The sequence below is a fragment of the Sparus aurata genome, chromosome 22 (genome assembly GCF_900880675.1).
Source record: "Sparus aurata chromosome 22, fSpaAur1.1, whole genome shotgun sequence".
NCBI lineage: Eukaryota > Metazoa > Chordata > Actinopteri > Spariformes > Sparidae > Sparus > Sparus aurata.
Genome location: NC_044208.1, coordinates 30865278 through 30880277, shown reverse-complemented (window position 1 = coordinate 30880277; position 15000 = coordinate 30865278). Strand labels below are relative to the sequence as shown.

Genomic DNA, 15000 nt, shown 5'->3' with positions numbered 1-15000 from the left:
AGTACATTAGTACTGCAGCAGTACTGTTGTTCTCCTGTAGTACATCAGTACTGCAGCAGTACTACTGTTCTCCTGTAGTACATCAGTACTGCAGCAGTACTGTTGTTCTCCTGTAGTACATTAGTACTGCAGCAGTGCTGTTGTTCTCCTGTAGTACATTAGTACTGCAGCAGTGCTGTTGTTCTCCTGTAGTACATTAGTACTGCAGCAGTGCTGTTGTTCTCCTGTAGTACATTAGTACTGCAGCAGTACTGTTGTTCTCCTGTAGTACATTAGTACTGCAGCAGTACTGTTGTTCTCCTGTAGTACATTAGTACTGCAGCAGTACTGTTGTTCTCCTGTAGTACATTAGTACTGCAGCAGTACTGTTGTTCTCCTGTAGTACATTAGTACTGCAGCAGTACTGTTGTTCTCCTGTAGTACATCAGTACTGCAGCAGTACTGTTGTTCTCCTGTAGTACATTAGTACTGCAGCAGTACTGTTGTTCTCCTGTAGTACATTAGTACTGCAGCAGTCCTGTTGTTCTCCTGTAGTACATCAGTACTGCAGCAGTGCTGTTGTTCTCCTGTAGTACATCAGTACTGCAGCAGTACTGTTGTTCTCCTGTAGTACATTAGTACTGCAGCAGTACTGTTGTTCTCCTGTAGTACATTAGTACTGCAGCAGTACTGTTGTTCTCCTGTAGTACATTAGTACTGCAGCAGTACTGTTGTTCTCCTGTAGTACATTAGTACTGCAGCAGTACTGTTGTTCTCCTGTAGTACATTAGTACTGCAGCAGTACTGTTGTTCTCCTGTAGTACATCAGTACTGCAGCAGTGCTGTTGTTCTCCTGTAGTACATCAGTACTGCAGCAGTACTGTTGTTCTCCTGTAGTACATCAGTACTGCAGCAGTACTGTTGTTCTCCTGTAGTACATCAGTACTGCAGCAGTACTGTTGTTCTCCTGTAGTACATTAGTACTGCAGCAGTACTGTTGTTCTCCTGTAGTACATCAGTACTGCAGCAGTACTGTTGTTCTCCTGTAGTACATTAGTACTGCAGCAGTCCTGTTGTTCTCCTGTAGTACATTAGTACTGCAGCAGTACTGTTGTTCTCCTGTAGTACATTAGTACTGCAGCAGTCCTGTTGTTCTCCTGTAGTACATCAGTACTGCAGCAGTCCTGTTGTTCTCCTGTAGTACATTAGTACTGCAGCAGTCCTGTTGTTCTCCTGTAGTACATTAGTACTGCAGCAGTCCTGTTGTTCTCCTGTAGTACATTAGTACTGCAGCAGTACTGTTGTTCTCCTGTAGTACATCAGTACTGCAGCAGTACTGTTGTTCTCCTGTAGTACATCAGTACTGCAGCAGTCCTGTTGTTCTCCTGTAGTACATCAGTACTGCAGCAGTCCTGTTGTTCTCCTGTAGTACATCAGTACTGCAGCAGTGCTGTTGTTCTCCTGTAGTACATTAGTACTGCAGCAGTACTGTTGTTCTCCTGTAGTACATCAGTACTGCAGCAGTCCTGTTGTTCTCCTGTAGTACATCAGTACTGCAGCAGTCCTGTTGTTCTCCTGTAGTACATTAGTACTGCAGCAGTACTGTTGTTCTCCTGTAGTACATCAGTACTGCAGCAGTCCTGTTGTTCTCCTGTAGTACATCAGTACTGCAGCAGTACTGTTGTTCTCCTGTAGTACATCAGTACTGCAGCAGTCCTGTTGTTCTCCTGTAGTACATTAGTACTGCAGCAGTACTGTTGTACTACAGGTAATCCTCTCTGTTTACAGTTCGTCCAGGTGTTTACACGCTCGGCAGCGTTGGTAGACGGACGCCGTGGGGGGCGGTTCCAGCTTTTGGACGGGAATGTCAGCGGAGAGTTTACACAGCTGGTAATGTCCCAGCTGCTCAGCCAATCAGTGGTGAGTTGTCACATCACCGTGGTAACCAGTCTGCTGGTTCTCCCTGCAGGTACCGGACCAAAGGATTGAGATGAGGTGGCGGTTCAGGACGTGGCCCAGCGGTACGTCCTCCTGTGATGATGTCTTGATGCGTTTGAAATTGGGCTCTGATGCTGTGTTCAGGGACACTCTGACCTCTAAGTTGTGTTTGTTTGTCTCTCACCAGAGCACTACGCCATCATCAGTCTGGAGCTGGTGGACCAAGGAGACGAGACAGAGCTGAGGATGGAGTGTCGAGGAGTCCCTGTGGGGGAGGAGGAGTCCACCAGAGAGGGCTGGACCCGGTTCTACTTCCAGGCAATCAAACAGACATTTGGATACTGAGAGACCATGAGATCAAGCTGCTGAAGGGAAAGTCCAACAGATGAACCCTCTGTCTTCAGCTGGCGGGGTCCCTCAGGGCGGCAACCTGAAGCTGCGGGTCCTTCAACCTTACAGAGATTTAAAGGAACAGTCCAACATTTCATAAACCCTTTAAAATGTTAGCTTAGCTTAGCACAAAGACTGGAAGTAGGGAGACTGTTAGCTTAGCTTAGCACAAAGACTGGAAGTAGGGAGACTGTTAGCTTAGCTTAGCACAAAGACTGGAAGTAGGGAGACTGTTAGCTTAGCTTCGCACAAAGACTGGAAGTAGGGAGACTGTTAGCTTAGCTTAGCACAAAGACTGGAAGTAGGGAAACTGTTAGCTTAGCTTAGCACAAAGGCTGGAAGTTGGTGGAAACTGTTAGCATATCAAGCTGCTTCGGACCAATCACAGGCAGGATTGTGAAGAAGAAACTGGGTTCACTGACAAACATCAGATTCATCTTTATGGTTCATCTCAACACATTCTGAGCTGAAACATCAGATGAACCTGTTTGATCGTCTGCTTGTTTCCCATAATGCATCGTGGTTTGAACCACCTGTTCAGGTGAAGACTGTAACGTGTTCTCTGATCAGGCCGACAAACAAAAAACAGTTTTATTTTCTTCTTTTAAAGTTTCTTTATTTTCTCTGGAATGTTGATGTAGATTGACTTCATGATTATTTCCTGTCATCAGGAACAAACACGTTAAAATACACAACAACACAAAACACACAAACTACTGACACACAAACAACAGCTGTTTGATTTATTGTTTGTTTTCTGGTTTCTACGTTTTTATTTACACAACGAGTTCATATAAAAATACACAAACATCTAAAAGCTAAAAGTTTTCTATTTACAGTATGAACAACAGGAGCGGCTCGAAAAACCAATCAAAGTGATCAGCAATCAACTAAAGAAAAAATTGATTGATCACTGATATTGATTATGAATCTCTGTTACATTGATCTGTCTCAGAGGGGCTGATGGACGGAGAGTTTATTCACTGGAGGTCAAAGGTCAGCCAGCGGCTAGAAGACTTCCTCCTCCTCACAGCCGTAATCTGGAACACACAATCAATCAATCAATCAATCAATCAATCAATCAATCAATCAATTAGTGAATCTACATCAGAGGCTTTATCCAATGATATTGATTTTTGTTCCAATTTCAAACTAGTGAAAACATTATAATATACAATATTTATGATTCTGAGCAGTTAGAATTCAACGTTGATACTTCTAAATAACTTCACTGATACTTCTGTATTGGAGTTTGAAGCCTGTTCAGTCCAGTGAATCTGTCTGTGTGTATTTTCAGAATAAAAGTCTGGGCTGACCAGTGAATCTGTCTGTGTGTATTTTCAGAATAAAAGTCTGGGCTGACCAGTGAATCTGTCTGTGTGTATTTTCAGAATAAAAGTCTGGCCTGACCAGTGAATCTGTCTGTGTGTATTTTCAGAATAAAAGTCTGGGCTGACCTCCTACTAGCTGCAGGGCGCTGACACACTCCTCCTCTGCCTCGTCTTCCTCGTCCTCCTCCTCTTCCAGCACAGTGGGAGGAGCAGCGGGGGTGGAGCTGCTGTCTGGTTCAGGGTCAGGGGTCACCTCAGCGGCAGCCTCTGTTGTTGTTGTTGTTTCTGTTGCTGATTCTGTTGTCATGGTGACAGAGTGTTCTGCCTGTAGGGGAATCACATGCAGTTTAAATTAAACCAGAAATATGTGTGTACTGCATACTGTATACATATATATACATACATATATACAGTATATATATATACACCTACACATATATATACAAACAGTGTATATACACACACAGTATGTATATATATATATATATATATATATATATATATATATATATATATATATATATATATATATATATATATATATATATATATACACCTACACATATATATACAAACAGTGTATATACACACAACAGTATGTAATATATATATATATATATAATAACAGTATATATATATATATGTATATATAGATATATATATATATATATATATATATATATATATATATATATATATATATATATATATATATATATATATATATATATATATATATATATACACCTACACATATATATACAAACAGTGTATATACACACACAGTATGTATATATATATATATATATATATACAGTATATATATATATGTATGTATGTATATGTGTGTATGTATGTATGTATATGTATATATATATATAGTGTGTATACACATACACACACAGTATATGTGTATTTATACACTGTATGTATATTCCTTCATTTTCTACACGTTCACCTGGACAGCAGGTTTCCTCTTCTTGGGTGTGGAGGATATCAGGAGGCGGACCCTGGAACAAGATCAATAATATTTTTTCATGATCTGTATTTATCATTTATCTGATTATTTCTTTGTATTGATCCATCACTTCATACAACTGAAGGCTCCAGAACAGCAACTAGGTTGTAGTGAAATGTGATTGGTTCAATAACACTTGTTATTGATTGACTGAAAATGTAACTCCTGACAGACATTTGTTAATGTATAGATTATATGTTGATCATGAACAGTATATCATCTATTTATTATTGATGATAGATTACATATCACTTATAACCAGTATTACATCTATTTATTTTCTATCTGTAATCAATTTATTGATTATATAGAGATGATTAACCATATACAATCAATGCATCATGGACTATAGATCTATATGGAATATTAACAGTACCTCTTCCCCATGATGCTGGCATTGGCTGCGAGGTCTCGGTTGGTGTCGCTGCTCTTCTTGCGGCGGCGGCGGCTGAGTCGTTTGCGGGTGGCAGTGTTGACGTCGGGGGGGTCGGAGGAGGCTCTGCTGGGACTGCTGCCCCCCCCACTTCCTGTCCCTCTGCTGTTCAGGTCTCTGAGGACTTCGTAGTTAATCTTACTGGAGATCTTCTTCTTCTCCAACATCCTCTCGATGGCCTCGCCCGCCGTCGACGCCTCGATCTGCTCCTTCTTCTTCTTCGACTTCTTCGGCTGCAGACAGACGGACGTCAATCAACTATTCAACTCACAACACGTCGTTCAGACTGTGTCATCTAAACTTTTCATTTTGAGTCAAACTTAAACTGACTCACGGCAGAGTGAATGAACTCCAGCTGCTCACCAACACTCACCTTCTCTTTATACGTCCCCTGTTCTTTCTCTTTCTTTATCCTCTCCTCTTTCTCTGTGAGCACAAACACACAACAGTCAATCAATAACATGGATTATTAAATAGATACCGTATGTACATCAGTCATGTTTATGATATTGATCAAGAACAGAGTTATAAACTGTCACAATAAATCAATAATGATATTCTGCAACATGGACACCCAAAATGTTGGAAACAGAGGCTGAGTGATTGATTGGTGTGCAGCTGCTGCTGCTGCAGCTGATGATGATGATGATGATGATGATGATGAAGTCTGCCTGACCTTTCTGCTCTTTCAGGTATTCTGCATTCTGTTTCATCCACAGCTCCGTCTTCACCTCCACCTCCCTCTCATTCAGGATGTACTGCAGCACAGAGGAACCAATCAGAGTCAAGTTCTGATCAATAGGCAGGTTCGTACGTACAGCATGTGCCTCATTATCTTCTCTGATAGATACATTTATATTGTCAGAGAGATTTGGGTTTAACTCAGTTTTGATTAAATATGAAGGAACTGTGTTTAACTTGGATCAATACAGTCGTGATTGATTGATGAACAAACCTTATCAATCTCCTGATCATCGATACCGTCCAGGTCAAGCTCTCCGCCCTCCGACTGCTCATCTGTGAATACACAGCAGAGCCTCAGAATAAACACACCTGTCCAGGTGAGATGATGCGGGTGTTTCTCTTCTTACCATCTTGCTTCTCGCGCGTCTCCGACTCATCACAGGTCGGTTGGAGGCCGAGGCTGGTGGCGGTGGGCAGCTTTCCCAGGATGACAGCTAGAGGGGTGGCCTGACGCTGAGAGCCTTCCACGTCCTTCTCTGACCCTGGCTCTTTATTGCTGTCGTCTTTTTTCTTGCCCCGCCCCTCTTCCTCCTGGATCACCTGACACAGGAAGTCCTGAGTCAGCTGTTGAGTGGCAACTCTGAGCTCTTTGTCTTCAACTTCTGGCTCCTCGGGGTCAGAGGTCAAGGACAAAACCTCTGCGTCCTCTGGGTCTGAAAACCAAGAATTAAAGACTTGTTAAATGTTCTTGTTTCCATGGAGATGTTGGACTGACGGACTCAGGATCAGACCGATTTCTTTGGTGTAGGCGGCGTAGATTCCCCTCAGTTTGGGTCGGCTCTTCTCCAGCTCGGTCTCAATCTCGTCCTTGTAGCAGCTGATCTCTCCTAATGGGACAAGATGAAGGGGTGGAGTCTTTAAAAATGATCCAACAGTTGCCCCAGTGTCCTTGTTAGTATGCTTAACAGTTCCCCTAGTGTCCTTGTTAGTATCCTTAACAGTTCCCCTAGTGTCCTTGTTAGTATCCTTAACAGTTCCCCTAGTGTCCTTATTAGTATCCTTAACAGTTCCCATAGTGTCCTTGTTAGTATCCTTAACAGTTCCCATAGTGTCCTTGTTAGTATCCTTAACAGTTCCCATAGTGTCCTTGTCAGTGTTCTTAACAGTTCCCATAGTGTCCTTGTCAGTGTTCTTAACAGTTCCCTTTCAACTATGTACTTAATAATTCTACTACTGTCCTTTATAATGTGTTAAATAAACATTGAAGTGTTCCCTCTGAAGTGTCCTAAATGATCCCTCTGGTTCCCTCTGAAGTGTCCTAAACGATCCCTCTGGTTCTCTCTGAAATGGGATGATTGTGATAAAATGGTTGTTCTGGACTGACCTTCGACATCATCCAGCTTCCTGGCGAGCTCCTGTTCCAGCTGCAGAAGAAGAAGACAGTAAAGATGATTGGTTTGGTCATTGACAGCTGGTTAACCGTTGTCAATAGCCAATCAGAGACGGATGATCTACCTGCTGCATTTTTGCTTTGTGCTGTCCCGCGATGAAGGAGGGTGGATCACATTCCTGCTCCAGATCTACTCTCATGAACTCATCAATAGTCAGCTGACTGGTGGGCGTGTCCTCAAACTCTGTTAATCTGAAGAGGGGTCACTGTAATCCACTGAGACCAAATGTGATCTACTCTATTGCCATTTACTGTGGTCTATGATAACCTACTGTGATCTATGGTGATCTACTGTGATCTATGGTAATCTACTGTGATCTATGATAAACTACTGTGATCTATGGTGATCTACTGTGATCTATGGTAATCTATTGTGATCTATGACAACCTACTGTGATCTATGGTAATCTATTGTGATCTATGACAACCTACTGTGATCTATGGTAATCTACTGTGATCTATGTTGATCTACTGTGATCTATGGTAACCTACTGTGATCTATGATAAACTACTGTGATCTATGGTGATCTACTGTGATATATGGTAATTACTGTGATCTATGACAACCTACTGTGATCTATGGTGATCTACTGTGATCTATGGTAATATACTGTGGTCTCTGATAACATACTGCGATCTATGGTGATCTACGGTAACCTACTGTGATCTATGGTGATCTACTGTGATCTATGGTAACCTACTGTGATCTATGATAACCTACAGTGATCTATGGCGATCTACTGTGATCTATGGCGATCTACTGTGATCTATGGCAATCTACTGTGATCTATGGTAATCTACTGTGATGTAGTAGGGCTCTCACCTCTTCCTCAGGGTCGTCTGGCAGACTTTGACCACACTGATTACATCCTTCACCGTGCGACGAAACTTATGCATCCGAGCGGCCACCAGGAGAGCTGAGGAGAGAGGAGGGTGGAGAGAGGAGAGAGGAGAGGAGAGAGGAGGGAGGAGAGAGGAGAGTGGAGAGAGGAGAGGAGAGAGGAGAGGGAGAGAGGAGGGAGGAGAGAGGAGAGGGAGAGAGGAGGGAGGAGAGAGGAGAGAGGAGAGGAGAGAGGAGAGGAGAGTGAGGACAGAATAGTAAATATATGGTTGTTGGTGTTAATTGTTGCCATGGTGATGGCGGCCATGCTGTACCTGCTCCACAGAGTCCAGAGGGTCGGCGTCCCGTGTGCATCCAGTCCCTCTTCATCCTCTGCACAAGACGAAGAGCCGTCATGGAAACCTCATGAGTCTTCACCCCGAACTCCAACATATGAGCGAACCGAGGGATGTACAGGCAAGGATCTGAGGAGGAAGAGAGGGAGTGAGGAGGAAGAGGAAGAGGAGGAGAGGAAGTGAGGGAGTGAGGAGGAAGAGAGGGAGTGAGGAGGAAGAGAGGGAGTGAGGAGGAAGAGGAAGAGGAGGAGAGGAAGTGAGGGAGTGAGGAGGAAGAGAGGGAGTGAGGAGGAAGAGAGGGAGTGAGGAGGAAGAGGAAGAGGAGGAGAGGAAGTGAGGGAGTGAGGAGGAAGAGGAAGAGGAGGAGAGGAAGTGAGGGAGTGAGGAGGAAGAGGAAGAGGAGGAGAGGAAGTGAGGGAGTGAGGAAGAAGAGGAGGAGAGGAAGTGAGGGAGTGAGGAGGAAGAGGAGGAGAGGAAGTGAGGGAGTGAGGAGGAAGAGGAGGAGAGGAAGTGAGGGAGTGAGGAGGAAGAGGAGGAGAGGAAGTGAGGGAGTGAGGAGGAAACGGAAGAGGAGGAGAGGAAGTGAGGAGGAAGTGAGGAGGAGGAGAGAGGCTAAATTTACAGTAACAGTTCAGTACGCTGAAATATAAACTGATATAAACTATAAAGTACCCGTATGAAAGCTTTCTTCATGTTGCTGAATAAACATGATTATGAAATATAGTGTGGATCTGTGTGTTAGTATGAACCCGGGACTCTGTTCTGTGTGAAGCTGTTACTTAAACGCGCTCTGTCGCCATCTTGTGGAGCAGCTTGGTGCAGGCGGATGTAGCAGCAGCAGCAGCAGTCGGATCTAAAATGGCGCCCGGAGAAACAAACAGGAGCTGCCGACGGAGCGGGTCGAACGGTACCAGCAGAACGAGCCGCCGCCGGGACTCTGACAGGTACAACACACACACACACACACACACACACACACGGCCGCTCGGCGCTCTCTCAGTGTTCCGGTCCATGCTGGTGTTTAACGGGACCTGCGTGATCCGTGTCGGTGAGGAGTTCATGATGACTGCCTGACACCAGCACGGACTCGGTCAGCTGTGCAGCGGCAGGCTGACGGTGATAACAGTATTGATTAGATCTGCATCGTCTTCAGGTGTCAGAAGGATGATGGTTGATTGATTGAAGTTGAACCAGGTCACAAAATCTGACCGAGGACAGAGACGCGTCTGACACCTGAACACAACCTGGACCGGGAGGTTCTGTAGCCTGGACCGAGGTTCTGTAACCTGGACCGGGAGGTTCTGTAACCAGCAGGTTGTTGTCATACAGATACAAACATGGCTGAACTGACTCTGAATACTTCCTGTAACGCCTGTAAATTCCTGTTCATTTAATAGATCACATGGTGACCACTAACCTGAGTACCCCTCACCTGTCCCCTGAGGGCCTATGTATACCCAGAGGGCCCCTCCAGACCCCGAGGGCCCCTCCATAGACCCCGAGGGCCCCTCCAGACCCCGAGGGCCCCTCCATAGACCCCGAGGGCCCCTCCAGACCCCGAGGGCCTCTCCATAGACCCCGAGGGCCCCTCCATAGACCCCGAGGGCCCCTCCAGACCCCGAGGGCCTCTCCATAGACCCCGAGGGCCCCTCCATAGACCCCGAGGGCCCCTCCAGACCCCGAGGGCCCCTATAGACCCCGAGGGCCTCTCCAGACCCCGAGGGCCTCTCTATAGACCCCGAGGGCCTCTCCAGACCCCGAGGGCCCCTATAGACCCCGAGGGCCCCTCCAGACCCCGAGGGCATCTCCATAGAACCCGAGGGCCCCTCACCATAGACCCCGAGGGCCCCCTCCCGACCCCGAGGGCCCCTATATAAGACCCCGAGGGCCCCCATAGACCCCGAGGGCCCCTCCAGACCCCGAGAGCCCCTCTCGGACCCCGAGGGGCCTCTCCATAGACCCCGAGGGCCCCTCCAGACCCCGAGGGCCCCTCTAGACCCCGAGGGCCTCTCCAGACCCCGAGGGCCCCTATAGACCCCGAGGGCCTCTCCAGACCCCGAGGGCCCCTATAGACCCCGAGGGCCTCTCCAGACCCCGAGGGCCCCTATAGACCCCGAGGGCTCTCCCGACCCAGAGGGCCCTATAGACCCCGAGGGGCCTCTCCAGACCACCGAGGGCCTCTCTATAGACCCCGAGGGCCCCTCCAGACCCCGAGGGCCTCTCCATAGACCCCGAGGGCCCCTCCAGACCCCGAGGGCCTCTCCATAGACCCCGAGGGCCCCTCCATAGACCCCGAGGGCCCCTCCAGACCCCGAGGGCCCCTATAGACCCCGAGGGCCTCTCCAGACCCCGAGGGCCCCTCTATAGACCCCGAGGGCCCCTCCAGACCCCGAGGGCCTCTCCAGACCCCGAGGGCCCCCTATAGACCCGAGGGCACTTCTCCAGACCCGAGGCCCCCTCTATAGACCCGAGGGCCCCCTCATAGACCCCGAGGGCCCCTCTAGACCCCGAGGGCCCCTCTAGACCCCGAGGGCCCCTATAGACCCCGAGGGCCCCTCTAGACCCCGAGGGCCCCTATAGACCCCGAGGGCCCCTCTATAGACCCCGAGGGCCCCTCCATAGACCCCGAGGGCCCCTCTAGACCCCGAGGGCCCCTCTAGACCCCGAGGGCCCCTATAGACCCCGAGGGCCCCTCTATAGACCCCGAGGGCCCCTCTATAGACCCGAGGGCCCTATAGACCCCGAGGGCCCCTCTATAGACCCCGAGGGCCTCTCTATAGACCCCGAGGGCCCCTCTATAGACCCCGAGGGCCCCTCTATAGACCCCGAGGGCCCCTCTATAGACCCCGAGGGCCCCTATAGACCCCGAGGGCCCCTCTATAGACCCCGAGGGCCTCTCTATAGACCCCGAGGGCCCCTCTATAGACCCCGAGGGCCCCTCTATAGACCCCGAGGGCCCCTATAGACCCCGAGGGCCCCTCTATAGACCCCGAGGGCCCCCTCTATAGACCCCGAGGGCCCCTCTATAGACCCCGAGGGCCCCTCTATAGACCCCGAGGGCCTCTCTATAGACCCCGAGGGCCCCTCTATAGACCCCGAGGGCCCCTCTATAGACCCCGAGGGCCCCTCTATAGACCCTCACTCAGGGTCCAAGTTCATCTGATGTCTGGACAACAACAACAATAATAATGTCAACATCTTTATTGAGGCATTATAAGACGACCCAGTTCAACTCTTCACAGATGGTCTTTCTGTCAGATGGACGACACGACTGATGATATTATTCTCTGTATGGATGTTGACATCAGAGAATAATGGTCGTTGTGTTTTGTTGTCTTTATGTCCACAGAGTCTGTTTATTATTTACATTTTTTGTTAAATTGAATCTTTTTTGGTTTTAACATTTTTCTGTTTCCTGACATGTTAGCAGAGATAAACTGGCTGTTATTAATGTAAAAAATGTTTAATATCAGATTTACATCATGACATCATGAGTGTTTATCTGTTCAGTGTGCTGGATTTTAATCTGGATTAGACTCAGATTAATCTGTGACTCTCTGACAGGAAGTCATCATGCTGTGAGCTCGTGACCTCGCTGGCTCTGTGAGGAGGAGGAGGAGGAGGAGGAGGAGGAGATGGCGGCTGAACTGTTCTCCACCAGCCTCCCCCTCAGTAACGAGGTGGAGGTGAAGAAGAGTTTTATCCAGCCGAGCGAGCCGGAGCTGCTGGCCAGTAACCACGACAACGACGACGGAGCTGCCGTCCAACCCAGCGTCAACAACAACGACAGAGAGGAGAGAGACGGCTGGCAGGAAACACAGCCCACACTCAGAGAGAGGTCAGCACTGTACTCTGCTCTGATTGGACAGCAGGGACATCACACTCTACTCTGATTGGACAGCACTAATCCTTCAGTGTGTCTTCAGTCATCAGTGTTTTACAGAGGGAAACAATTAAATGATATGTGACGCCTGATGGATGTAAAAATGTAATTTCATGATGTAAAATAATGAGTCAGTGCTCTGAGGACGACGACACAGATTTGTGTTTTGTGACATTAACTCATTAATAATGACTTGTTGTTTTTCAGAAACGCTCTGATGTTCAACAACGAGCAGATGGCTGACGTTCACTTCATCGTCGGCCCTCCAGGAGACACTCAGAGAGTTCCTGCTCATAAGGTACAGACACTCACCTGCACTGAACCGTGACTCACATTTTCTATTCTTCACTAACAGGCATGTCAGTAAAGTATCTTACATCCTGTTAACGTCGTCTAATAGTCAGTGTTTCATCAGTAACAGCCTGAATAATGTCTGCTCTTATTATAGATCCTAGACAGAAACATGATCACGATCAGCAGGTCAGACAGTCAGCCAGTCTCCAGCCATCACTGTCATGTGACTGTTTGTGACCTGTGGATCCATTTCCTGACTGCTGTGTGACTCCTGATTGGTTGTTTGTCTTGGTGCTGCAGTACGTCCTGGCGGTGGGCAGCTCCGTGTTTGGAGCTATGTTTTATGGAGATCTCGCTGAGGGACAATCTGAGATTCACATCCCCGACGTGGAGCCGGCTGCCTTCCTCATTCTGTTAAAGTGAGTCCAGCTCGGAGACGAGTTCATGTCCACAGTTTATCTGCTGCTCCAATAATGACCCAACAACCAGAACCAACAGAAACAATCTGATTTTAAATTCTTTAAATATTAAACTCTCTGATGGGGACACAGTCAGGAGGTTCTGATGTGGTCCGAACAGACCTACGTGTTTGTCCTCCACTGTTTTGCTGATTGGACCCTTATTTGTTAACTGGGGTTTACCAACCACCACGACCCGCTGCACCAGCTGAGCCGCTCCTCCAGTTAACCCAGTGCTGTTTTTCCACCAGCACTTTTGGCCATGCCGAGTCAAACCAGGCTGAACTGATCTGCTTTCCCATCTACGGTTTTACTGCGCTCAGTTGAGCTGACCTGGCGGTGGACCCGTTCTGGAGCAGGGCCATGCTGGACCCGCCTGCCTCCAGGTGGGCTGTGGTGATGTCTCGCAACTGCTGCCGAACCCATAAGAACCACCCGTCTGCCCCTCAAATCAATACAGAACTCATGAGGGCGGCTGTGGCTCAGTGGGTAGAGCGGGTCGTCTAGTGATCGGAACGTCACCAGTTCGAATCCCGGCTCCCCCTGGTTGCATGTGGAAGTGCTGCTGATGAGCAGTTGGACTGTGTGTGAATGTGGCATGTAGTGTACAGCGCTTTGAGCTGTCGTTAGACTGGAACAAGTGCAGACCGTTCACCATGCTGAGCAGGAAAGCTGAGAGAAAGAGCTGTGTGTGTTCAGCTCTCAGTGTTGTTGTAGCGTCTTACTGATCCTCTCTAGTTTCTCTTTCTTTCAAACATCTGCTGTGTTTCACTGTTTCATGTGTTCACTTTCAGCTGTGTGACTGCGAGTGAAAACACACTGTAATGCTGCTTCATAATAAAAGCTTTAAATGACTAAATAATGGGGGGCAACTTCTTATTATGAAGAAGTTGCAGGAACTTAAACTTGTTTGTAACTGGATTAGTGGAGCCACTTTGTTAGCGGGGATTCTTGGATAGCACTGTGGGGAATCAGTGCTCGAGTGTTGGAGGGAGGCTCAGGGTTCCAGGTCGAGGTCTCAGTGGTCTGTTTAGGAGTTCTCGGGTCCATTAAGAGCTCTTGTTTCTGACAAAGGGTTTCAGTGGTCCTTGATAAGATTAATAAGTGTCCAAAGGCTGAACTATCAGACAACAGAGATTTAATATCCAAAGTATTCCCCATTCATTTCACTTTCTTCAGTGTTGTTTATGTGAAATATATATGTATGTGTAAGTTGTCCCTCAGGTCCATCACGTGTCCTCATGCTGCTGTCTGCTCTGTCTCAGGTACATGTACAGTGATGAGATCGAGTTGGATGCTGATACTGTGCTCGCTACGCTGTACGCTGCTAAGAAATACATTGTTCCTGCTCTGGCCAAAGCCTGCGTCACCTTCCTGGAGACGAGTCTGGAGGCAAAGAACGCCTGTGTCCTGTTGTCTCAGAGCCGGCTTTTCGAGGAGCCGGAGCTGACGCAGCGCTGCTGGGAGGTGATAGACGCTCAGGCTGAACTCGCTCTGCGGTCTGAAGGCTTCTGTGAGATCGACCTGCCCACGCTGGAGATCATCCTGCAGAGAGAATCACTCAACATCAGTGAGATCCTGATCTTCCAGGCGGTGCTGAGCTGGGCGGCAGCTGAATGTCGACGCCGGGGCCTGGTCGTGACCCCCAGGAACCAGCGGCTGGTGTTGGGTAAGGCTCTGTACCTGGTCCGGATTCCCTCCATGACGCTGCAGGAGTTTGCAGACGGGGCGGCGCAGTCAGACGTTCTTACGCTGAAAGAGACTCATGATGTCTTCTTGTGGTTCACTGCCTCAAAAAAACCCAGGCTGGAGTTCCCTCTAGTGAAGCGGGCCGGCCTGGCACCACAGAGGTGCCACCGCTTCCAGTCCTCAGCCTACCGCAGCAACCAGTGGCGCTACAGGGGGCGCTGTGACAGCATCCAGTTTGCAGTGGACCGACGGATCTTCATAGCTGGACTTGGTCTCT

The 15000-nt window shown here is 48.0% G+C and overlaps 3 protein-coding genes across 5 annotated transcripts in view; 2 read left to right on the top strand and 1 right to left on the bottom strand.

The window, feature by feature from the left end:
• Window positions 1–3721, top strand: part of LOC115573531 (activator of 90 kDa heat shock protein ATPase homolog 1-like) — a 7198-nt gene extending 3477 nt beyond the window's left edge. The window contains exons 7-9 of one of the 2 annotated variants that reach the window (XM_030404335.1): window positions 1768–1869; window positions 1949–2000; window positions 2105–3721. In XM_030404335.1, the coding sequence (XP_030260195.1) occupies window positions 1768–1869; window positions 1949–2000; window positions 2105–2262 (312 nt within the window). In that variant the 3' untranslated portion in view covers window positions 2263–3721. The remainder of the gene's footprint in view (window positions 1–1767; window positions 1870–1948; window positions 2001–2104) is intronic. The other variant, XM_030404336.1, reaches the window with a different exon arrangement.
• Window positions 3037–15000, bottom strand: part of brf1b (BRF1 general transcription factor IIIB subunit b) — a 26706-nt gene continuing 14742 nt past the window's right edge. For both annotated transcript variants that reach the window (XM_030404328.1, XM_030404327.1), the window contains exons 7-19: window positions 8379–8528; window positions 8047–8140; window positions 7289–7415; window positions 7158–7197; window positions 6565–6660; window positions 6181–6486; window positions 6045–6106; window positions 5766–5847; window positions 5463–5515; window positions 5033–5322; window positions 4597–4648; window positions 3765–3963; window positions 3037–3347 (exon numbers count right to left, since the gene is read on the bottom strand). In XM_030404328.1, coding sequence (XP_030260188.1) covers window positions 3316–3347; window positions 3765–3963; window positions 4597–4648; window positions 5033–5322; window positions 5463–5515; window positions 5766–5847; window positions 6045–6106; window positions 6181–6486; window positions 6565–6660; window positions 7158–7197; window positions 7289–7415; window positions 8047–8140; window positions 8379–8528 — 1583 coding nt within the window. In that variant the 3' untranslated portion in view covers window positions 3037–3315. The remainder of the gene's footprint in view (window positions 3348–3764; window positions 3964–4596; window positions 4649–5032; window positions 5323–5462; window positions 5516–5765; window positions 5848–6044; window positions 6107–6180; window positions 6487–6564; window positions 6661–7157; window positions 7198–7288; window positions 7416–8046; window positions 8141–8378; window positions 8529–15000) is intronic.
• Window positions 9193–15000, top strand: part of LOC115573528 (BTB/POZ domain-containing protein 6-B-like) — a 6319-nt gene continuing 511 nt past the window's right edge. Inside the window, exons 1-5 of the mRNA XM_030404331.1 lie at window positions 9193–9343; window positions 11964–12237; window positions 12490–12580; window positions 12877–12995; window positions 14300–15000. The exon at window positions 14300–15000 is cut by the window's right edge and continues 511 nt beyond it. Of these exons, the coding sequence (XP_030260191.1) occupies window positions 12035–12237; window positions 12490–12580; window positions 12877–12995; window positions 14300–15000 (1114 nt within the window). The 5' untranslated portion in view covers window positions 9193–9343; window positions 11964–12034. The remainder of the gene's footprint in view (window positions 9344–11963; window positions 12238–12489; window positions 12581–12876; window positions 12996–14299) is intronic.